Source organism: Salmo salar, chromosome ssa18, assembly GCF_905237065.1.
Source record: "Salmo salar chromosome ssa18, Ssal_v3.1, whole genome shotgun sequence".
In the NCBI taxonomy this organism is placed as follows: domain Eukaryota; kingdom Metazoa; phylum Chordata; class Actinopteri; order Salmoniformes; family Salmonidae; genus Salmo; species Salmo salar.
The window spans coordinates 17,802,786-17,812,103 of NC_059459.1; the positions used below are offsets into that span (position 1 = coordinate 17,802,786).

General features: G+C 45.6%; 1 protein-coding gene across 1 annotated transcript; it reads right to left on the bottom strand.

Annotated features, from left to right (window-relative positions):
• Positions 1 to 6,019: 6,019 nt before the first annotated feature.
• Positions 6,020 to 8,880, bottom strand: LOC123728638 (integumentary mucin C.1-like; the record flags this gene model as incomplete). Its single annotated transcript, XM_045700554.1, has 2 exons — positions 6,020 to 6,366; positions 8,742 to 8,880. Coding segments are annotated over 2 exons (486 nt in total), but the record flags the coding sequence as incomplete, so codon positions are not given.
• Positions 8,881 to 9,318: the final 438 nt, after the last annotated feature.

A 9,318-nucleotide genomic window follows, 5' to 3' on the forward strand; every position in this document is an offset into this window, starting at 1 on the left:
AGTGGTAGTTGTCGTGGTTGTTGTAGCGGCAGTTGTAGCAGTCGTTGTAGTGGTAGTGGTAGTTGCAGCGGTTGTTGTATCGGTAGTTGTAGGGTTAGTTGTAGAGGTAGTTGTAGTGGTAGTGATAGTTGTAGTGGTAGTTGTAGCGGTAGTGGTAGTTGTAGCGTTAGTTGTAGTGGTAGTTGTACCTGTAGCGGTAGTGGTATTTGTAGAGGTAGTTGTAGTGGTAGTTGTAGTTGTAACGGTAGTTGTAGTGGTAGTTTTATAGATAGTAGTAGCGGTAGGTGTAGTGGTAGTTGTCGTGGTAGTTGTAGCGGCAGTTGTAGCGGTCGTTATAATGGTAGTGGTAGTTGCAGCGGTAGTTGTCACGGTAGTTGTAGTGGTAGTTGTAGTGTTAGTTTTATGGATAGTAGTAGTGGTAGGTGTGGTGGTAGTTGTAGCAGTCGTTGTAGTGGTAGTTGTAGCGGTAGTTGTAGCGGCAGTTGTAGCGGTTGTTATAGTGGTAGTGGTAGTTGCAGCGGTGTTGTAGTGGTAGGGGTAGTTGTATTGGTAGTTGTAGCGGTAGTGGTAATTTTAGTGGTAATGGTAGTGGTAGTTGTAGTGGTTGTTGTAGCGATAGTGGTAGTGGTAGTGGTAGTTGTAGCTGTAGTTGTAGTGGTAATTGTAGCGGTAGTTGTAGTGGTTGTTGTAGCGATAGTGGTAGTGGTATTTGTAGCGGTAGTGGTAGTGGTAGTAGTATTTGTAGCGGTAGTGGTAGTGGTGTTGTAGTGGTAGCGGTAGTGGTAGTTGTAGCAGTAGTGATATTTTTAGTGGTAGCGGTAGTGGTATTTGCAGCGGTAGTGGTAGTGGTAGTTGTAGTGGTAGCGGTCGTGGTAGTGGTATTTGTATCGGTAGTGGTAGTTGTAGTGGTAGCGGTACCGGTAGTGGTAGTGGTATTTGTAGCGGCAGTGTTAATGTTAGGGGTATTTGTAGCAGTAGTGGTAGTGGTATTTGTAGCGGCAGTGGTAATGGTATTTGTAGTGGTAGTGGTAGTGGTAGTTGCAAGCGGTAGTTGCAGCGGTAGTTGTCGCGGTAGTTGTAGTGGTAGTTGTAGTGATAGTTTTATGGATAGTTGTAGCGGTAGTTGTAGCGGTAGTTGTAGCGGCAGTTGTAGCGGCAGTTGTAGCGGTCGTTATAGTGGTAGTGGTAGTTGCAGCGGTATTTGTAGTGGTAGTTGTAGCGGTAGTTGTCGTGGAAGTTGTCGTGGTAGTTGTAGCGGCAGTTGTAGCGGCCGTTATAGTGGTAGTGGTAGTTGCAGCGGTAGTTGTCGTGGTAGTTGTTGTGTTAGTTTTATGGATAGTTGTAGCGGTAGTTGTAGCGGTAGTTGTAGGGGTAGTTGTAGCCGTAGTTGTAGTGGTAGTTGTAGCGGTAGTTGTAGCGGTAGTTGAAGTGGTAGTTGTAGTGGTAGTTGTAGTGGTAGTTGTCGTGGTTGTTGTAGCGGCAGTTGTAGCAGTCGTTGTAGTGGTAGTGGTAGTTGCAGCGGTTGTTGTATCGGTAGTTGTAGTGGTAGTTGTAGAGGTAGTTGTAGTGGTAGTGATAGTTGTAGTGGTAGTTGTAGCGTTAATTGTAGTGGTAGTTGTAGCGGTAGTTGTAGCGGTAGTGTAGCGGTAGTTGTAGCGGTAGTTGTAGCGGTAGTTTTAGTGGTAGTGATCGTTGTAGTGGTAGTTGTATCGGTAGTGGTAGTTGTAGCGTTTATTGTAGTGGTAGTTGTAGCGGTAGTTGTAGCGGTAGTGTAGCGGTAGTTTTAGCAGCAGTTGTAGCGGTAGTTTTAGCGGTAGTTTTAGTGGTAGTTGTCGTGGTAGCTGTAGATGTAGTTGGAGTGGTAGTTGAAGCGGTAGTTGTAGCGGTAGTTGTCGTGGTAGTTGTAGTGGTAGTGATCGTTGTAGTGGTAGTTGTAGCGGTAGTGGTAGTTGTAGCGTTAATTGTAGTGGTAGTTGTAGCGTTAGTTGTAGCGGTAGTTGTAGCGGTAGTGTAGCGGTAGTTGTAGCGGTAGTAGTAGCGGTAGTTTTAGTGGTAGTTGTAGTGGTAGCTGTAGTTGTAGCGGTAGCGGTAGTTGTAGTGGTTGTTGTAGAGGTAGTTGTAGTGGTAGTGATCGTTGTAGTGGTAGTTGTAGCGGTAGTGGTTGTTGTAGCGTTAATTGTAGTGGTAGTTGTAGCGGTAGTTGTAGCGGTGGTTGTTGCGGCAGTTGTAGTGGCAGTTGTAGTGGAAGTGGTAGTTGCAGCAGTAGTTGTAGCTGTAGTGGTAGTGGTATTTGTAGAGGTAGCTGTAGTTGTAGTTGTAGCGGTAGTTGAAGCGGTAGTTGTAGCGGTAGTTGTGGTGGTAGTTGTAGTGGTAGTGATCGTTGTAGTGGTCGTTGTAGTGGTAGTGGTAGCGTTAATTGTAGCGGTAGTTGTAGCGGTAGTTGTAGCGGTAGTGTAGCGGTAGTTTTAGCGGTAGTTGTAGCGGGAGTTTTAGTGGTAGTTGTCGTGGTAGCTGTAGTTGTAGTTGTAGCGGTAGTTGAAGCGGTAGTTGTAGCGGTAGTTGTGGTGGTAGTTGTAGTGGTAGTGGTCGTTGTAGTGGTCGTTGTAGCGGTAGTGGATAGCGTTAATTGTAGTGGTAGTTGTAGCGGTAGTTGTAGCGGTAGTTGTAGCGGTAGTGTAGCGGTAGTTTTAGCGGTAGTTGTAGCGGGAGTTTTAGTGGTAGTTGTCTTGGTAGCTGTAGTTGTAGTTGTAGCGGTAGTTGAAGCGGTAGTTGTAGCAGTAGTTGTCGTGGTAGTTGTAGTGGTAGTGATCGTTGTAGTGGTAGTTGTAGCGGTAGTGCTAGTTGTAGCGTTAATTGTAGTGGTAGTTGTAGCGGTAGTTGTAACGGTAGTTGTAGCGGTAGTGTAGCGGTAGTTGTAGCGGTAGTTGTAGCGGTAGATTTAGTGGTAGTTGTCGTGGTAGCTGTAGTTGTAGTTGTAGCGGTAGTTGTATTGGTTGTTGTAGAGGTAGTTGTAGTGGTAGTGATCGTTGTAGTGGTAGTTGTAGTGGTAGTCGTAGTTGTAGCGTTAATTGTAGTGGTAGTTGTAGCGGTTGTTGTAGCGGTAGTTGTTGCGGCAGTTGTAGTGGCATTTGTAGTGGAAGTGGTAGTTGCAGCGGTAGTTGTAGCGGTAGCTGTAGTGGTAGTGGTTTTTGTAGAGGTAGTTGTAGTGGTAGTTGTCGTGGTAGTTGTAGTTGTAGTGGTAGTTGTAGCGGTAATTGTGGTGGTAGTTGTAGCGCTAGTTGTAGTGGTAGTTGTAGTGGTAGTGGTAGTTGTTGTGGTAGTTGTATTGGTAGTTGTAGTGGTAGTCGTAGCGGTAGTTGTAGTGGTAGTGGTAGTGGTAGTTGCAGTTGTAGCGGTAATGGTAGTTGTAGCGGTAGTTGTATTGGTAGTTGTAGTTGTAGTGGTAGTTGTAGCGGTAATTGTGGTGATGGTTGTAGCGGTAGTTGTAGTGGTAGCAGTAGTTGTAGTGGTTGTTGTAGTGGTAGTTGTAGTGGTAGTGGCAGTTGTTGTGGTAGTTGTATTGGTAGTTGTAGTGGTTGTCGTAGAGGTAATTGTAGTGGTAGGGGTAGTGGTAGTTATAGTGGTAGCGGTAGTGGTAGTTGTAGTGGTAGCGGTACCGGTAGTGGTAGTGGTATTTGTAGCGGCAGTGTTAATGTTAGGGGTATTTGTAGCAGTAGTGGTAGTGGTATTTGTAGCGGTAGTGGTAGTGGTATTTGTAGAGGTAGCGGAAGTGGTAATGGTATTTGTAGTGGTAGTGGTCGTGGTAGTTGCAGCGGTAGTTGCAGCGGTAGTTGCCGCGGTAGTTGTAGTGGTTGTTGTAGTGATAGTTTTATGGATAGTTGTAGCGGTAGTTGTAGCGGTAGTTGTAGCGATAGTTGTAGTGGTAGTTTTAGTGGTAGTTGTCGTGGTAGCTGTAGTTGTAGTTGTAGCGGTAGTTGAAGCGGTAGTTGTAGCGGTAGTTGTGGTGGTAGTTGTAGTGGTAGTGATCGTTGTAGTGGTCGTTGTAGCGGTAGTGGTAGCGTTAATTGTAGTGGTAGTTGTAGCGGTAGTTGTAGCGGTAGTTGTAGCGGTAGTGTAGCGGTAGTTTTAGCGGTAGTTGTAGCGGGAGTTTTAGTGGTAGTTGTCTTGGTAGCTGTAGTTGTAGTTGTAGCGGTAGTTGAAGCGGTAGTTGTAGCGGTAGTTGTCGTGGTAGTTGTAGTGGTAGTGATCGTTGTAGTGGTAGTTGTAGCGGTAGTGCTAGTTGTAGCGTTAATTGTAGCGGTAGTTGTAGCGGTAGTGTAGCGGTAGTTGTAGCGGTAGTTGTAGCGGTAGATTTAGTGGTAGTTGTCAAGGTAGCTGTAGTTGTAGTTGTAGCGGTAGTTGTATTGGTTGTTGTAGAGGTAGTTGTAGTGGTAGTGATCGTTGTAGTGGTAGTTGTAGTGGTAGTCGTAGTTGTAGCGTTAATTGTAGTGGTAGTTGTAGCGGTTGTTGTAGCGGTAGTTGTTGCGGTAGATGTAGTGGCATTTGTAGTGGAAGTGGTAGTTGCAGCGGTAGTTGTAGCGGTAGCTGTAGTGGTAGTGGTTTTTGTAGAGGTAGTTGTAGTGGTAGTTGTCGTGGTAGTTGTAGTTGTAGTGGTAGTTGTAGCGGTAATTGTGGTGGTAGTTGTAGCGCTAGTTGTAGTGGTAGCAGTAGTTGTAGTGGTTGTTGTAGTGGTAGTTGTAGTGGTAGTGGTAGTTGTTGTGGTAGTTGTATTGGTAGTTGTAGTGGTAGTCGTAGCGGTAGTTGTAGTGGTAGTGGTAGTGGTAGTTGCAGTTGTAGCGGTAATGGTAGTTGTAGCGGTAGTTGTATTGGTAGTTGTAGTTGTAGTGGTAGTTGTAGCGGTAATTGTGGTGATAGTTGTAGCGGTAGTTGTAGTGGTAGCAGTAGTTGTAGTGGTTGTTGTAGTGGCAGTTGTTGTGGTAGTTGTATTGGTAGTTGTAGTGGTTGTCGTAGAGGTAATTGTAGTGGTAGTGGTAGTGGTAGTGGTAGTTGCAGTTGTAGCGGTAATGGTTGTTGTAGTTGTATTGGTAGTTGTAGTTGTAGCAGCAGTTGCAGAGTTCATTGTAGTGGTAGTGATAATTGCAGCGGTAGATGTAGCGGTAGCTGTAGTGGTAGTGGTATTTGTAGAGGTAGTTGTAGTGGTAGTTGTCATGGTAGTTGTAGTGGTAGTGATCGTTGTAGTGGTAGTTGTAGCGGTAGTGGTAGTTGTAGCGTTAATTGTAGTGGTAGTTGTAGTGGTACAACTACTTGTAACGATAGTTGTAGCGGCAGTTGTAGCGGTCGTTCTAGTGGTAGTGGTAGTTGCAGCGGTAGTTGTAGTTGTTGCACTAATGGTAGTTGTAGTGGTAGTTGTAGTGGTAGATGTGGTGGTAGTTGTAGCAGTAGTTGTAGTTGTAGCGGTAGCGTTAGTTGTAGTGGTAGTTGTAGCTGTAGCGGTAGTGGTAGTGGTATTTGAAGAGGTAGTTGTAGTGGTAGTTGTAGTTGTAACTGTAGGTGTAGTGATAAGGGTTGTGGTAGTTGCAGCGGTAGTTGTAGCGGTAGTTGTAGTTGTAGCGGTAGTTGTACTGGTTGTTGTAGCGGTAGTTGTAGTGGTAGTGGTAGTGGTCGTTGCAGTTGTTGTGGTAATGGTAGTTGTAGCGGTAGTTGTAGTGGTTGTTGTAGTGGTAGATGTAGCGGTAGTTGTAGTTGTAGCAGTATTTGTAGTTGTAGCGATAGTGGTAGTTTTAGTGGTAATGGTAGTTGTAGTGGTAGTTGTAGTGATAGTTGTAGTGTTAGTGGTAGTTGTAGCGATAGTGGTAGTTGTAGTGGTTGTTGTAGCGGTAGTTGTAGCGGTAGTTGTAGTGGAAGTTGTAGCGGTAGCAGTAGGTGTAGTTGTAGCTGTAGCCGTAGTTGTAGTGGTAGTTGTAGAGGTAGTTGTAGTTGTAGTGATAGTTGTAGCGGTAGTGGTAGTTTTAGTGGTAATGGTAGTTGTAGTGGTAGTTGTAGTGATAGTTGTAGTGTTAGTGGTAGTTGTAGCGATAGTGGTAGTTGTAGTGGTTGTTGTAGCGGTAGTTGTAGCGGTAGTTGTAGTGGTAGTTGTAGCGGTAGCGGTAGTTGTAGTTGTAGCGGTAGCTTTAGCTGTAGTGGTTGTTGTAGCGGTTGTTGTAGTGGTAGTGATAGTTGTAGTGGTAGTTGTAGCGGTCGTGGTAGTTGTAGCGGAAATGGTAGTGGTTGTTGTAGCGGTAGTTGTAGCTGTAGTTGTAGTGGTAGTTGTAGCGGTCGTTGTGGCAGTAGTTTTAGTGGTAGTTGTCTTGGTAGTTGTAGTTGTAGCGGTAGTTGAAGCGGTATTTGTAGCGGTAGTTGTAGCGGTAGTTTTAGCGGTAGTTATAGCGGTTGTTGTAGGGATAGTTTTATGGATAGTTGTAGCGGTATTTAAAGCGGGAGTTGTTGTGGTAGTTGTAGTGGTAGCGGCAGTTGTAGCGGCAGTTGTAGCGGTCATTGTAGTGGTAGTGGTAGTTGCAGCGGTAGTTGTAGTTATAGCGGTAATGGTAGTTGTAGTGGTAGTTGTAGTTGTAACGGTAGTGGTAGTTGTAGTTGTAGCGGCAGCGTTAGTTGTAGTGGTAGTTGTAGCAGAAGTGGTAATTGTAGCAGTAGTTGTAGCGATAGTTGTGGTGGTAGTACTGGTTGTAGTTGTCGCAGTAGTGTTAGCGGTAGTTGTAGTGTTAGTTGTAATGGTAGCGATAGTTATAGCGGTAGTTGTAGTGGTAGTTGTATCGGTAGTTGTAGCGGTAGTTGTAGCGGTAGTTGGAACGGTAGTGGTAGTTTTAGAGGTAGTTGTAGCGGTAGTTGTTATTGTAGCAGTAGTTGTAGCGGTAGTTGTAGTGGTAGTTGTAGCGGTAGTTATAGTTGTAGAGGTAGTTGTAGTGGTAGATGTAGCAGTTATGGTAGTTGTAGCAATAGTTGTAGCGGTAGTTGTGGTTGTAGTTGTAGTGGTAGCGGTAGTTGTAGTTGTAGCGGTAGTTATAGTTGTAGTGGTAGTGGTAGTTGTAGCAGTAGCGGTAGTTATAGTTGTGGAGGTAGTTGTAGTTGTAGATGTTGCAGTTATGGTAGTTGAAGCAATAGTTGTAGTGGTAGTTGTGGTTGTAGTTGTCGTGGTAGCGGTAGTTGTAGTTGTAGCGGTAGTTATAGTTGTAGTGGTATTTGTAGCGGAATTGTAGCGGTAATTGTAGCAGTAGTTGTAGCTGTAGTGGTAGTTGTAGCTGTAAATGTAGCGGTAGTTGTGGTGGTAGTTGTAGCGGTAGTGGTAGTGGTAGTGGTAGCGGTCGTGGTAGTGGTATTTATATCGGTAGTGGTAGTTGTAGTGGTAGGGGTAGTGGTAGTTATAGTGGTAGCGGTAGTGGTAGTTGTAGTGGTAGCGGTACCGGTAGTGGTAGTGGTATTTGTAGCGGCAGTGTTAATGTTAGGGGTATTTGTAGCAGTAGTGGTAGTGGTATTAGTTGTAGCGGTAGTGGTAGTGGTAGTTGTAGTGGCGGAGTGGTAATGGTAGTTGTAGCGGTAGTTGTGGTGGTAGTTGCGGCGGTAGTTGCTCGGTAGTGGTAGTGGTTGTTGTAGTGATAGTTTTATGGATAGTTGTAGCGGTAGTTGTAGCCGTAGTTGTAGCGGTAGTTGTAGCGGTAGTTGTAGCGGTAGTTTTAGTGGTAGTTGTCGTGGTAGCTGTAGTTGTAGCGGTGGTTGTAGCGGTAGTTGTAGCGGTAGTTGTGGTGGTAGTTGTGGTTGTAGTGGTGTGGTAGTGATCGTTGTAGTGGTCGTTGTAGCGGTAGTGGTAGCGGTAATTGTAGTGGTAGTTGTAGCGGTAGTTGTAGCGGTAGTTGTAGCGGGTAGTGTAGCGGTAGTTTTAGCGGTAGTTGTGGCGGGAGTTTTAGTGGTAGTTGTCTTGGTAGCTGTAGTTGTAGTTGTAGCCGTAGTTGAAGCGGTAGTTGTAGCGGTAGTTGTCGTGGTAGTTGTAGTGGTAGTGATCGTTGTAGTGGTAGTTGTAGCGGTAGTGCTAGGGTTAATTGTAGCGGTAGTTGTAGCGGTAGTTGTAGCGGTAGTTGTAGCGGTAGTTGTAGCGGTAGTTGTAGCGGTGGTAGTTTAGTGGTAGTTGTCGTGGTAGCTGTAGTTGTAGTTGTAGCGGTAGTTGTATTGGTTGTTGTAGAGGTAGTTGTAGTGGTAGTGATCGGTTGTAGTGGTAGTTGTAGTGGTATGTTGTAGCGTTAATTGTGTTGTTAGTTGTAGCGGTTGTTGTAGCGGTAGTTGTTGGTTGCAGTGGCTTGTAGTGGTAGTGGTAGTTGCAGCGGTAGTGTGGTAGCGGTAGTGGTAGTGGTAGCGGTAGTGGTGGTTGTGGTTGTAGTGGTAGTTGTAGTGGTAGTTGTGGTGGTAGTTGTAGCGTAGTGGTAGTGGTAGTTGTAGCGGTAGTTGTAGTGGTAGTGGTAGCTGTAGTGGTAGCAGTGGTAGTTGTAGTGGTGGTTGTAGTGGTAGTGGTAGTTGTAGTGGTAGTTGTGGGTAGTTGTAGTGGTAGTTGTGGCGGTAGTTGTAGTGGTAGCGGTAGTTGCGGCGGTGGTGGTTGTAGTGGTAGTTGTAGCGGTAGTTGTGGCGGTAGTTGTAGTGGTAGTTGTAGCGGTAATTGTGGTGATAGTTGTAGCGGTAGTTGTAGTGGTAGTTGTGGGTAGTGGTTGTTGTAGTGGTAGTTGTTGTGGTAGTTGTAGTGGTAGTTGTAGTTGTGGTTGTAGTGGTAGTTGTAGTGGTAGTTGTAGCGGTAGTTGTTGTTGTAGTGGTAGTGGTAGTGGTAGTTGTAGTGGTAGTTGTAGTGGTGCGCGTTGTCAGAGTTGTAGTGGTAGTTTGTAGCGGTAGTTGTAGCGGTAGTTGTAGCGGTGGTTGTAGCGGTAGTGGTAGTGGTGAGCGTAGCGGTAGTTGTGGTGGTAGTTGTGTGGGGTAGTTGTAGCGGTAGTTGTAGCGGTAGTTGTAGTGGTAGTTGTAGTGGTAGTGGTTCGGTAGTGGTAGTGGTAGTCGTAGTGGTAGTTGTAGTGGTTGATGTGGTAGTTGTAGCGGTAGTTGTAGATGTAGTTGTAGCGGTAGTTGTAGCGGTAGTTGTAGTTGTAGTGGTAGTTGTGCCGTAGTTGTAGCGGTAGTTGTGTAGCAGTAGTTGTAGTGGGAGTTGTAGTGGTAGTTGTGGTGGTAGTTGTAGCGGTAGTTGTAGTGGTGGGGTAGCTGTGTGGTAGTTGTAGCGGTAGTTGTAGTGGTAGT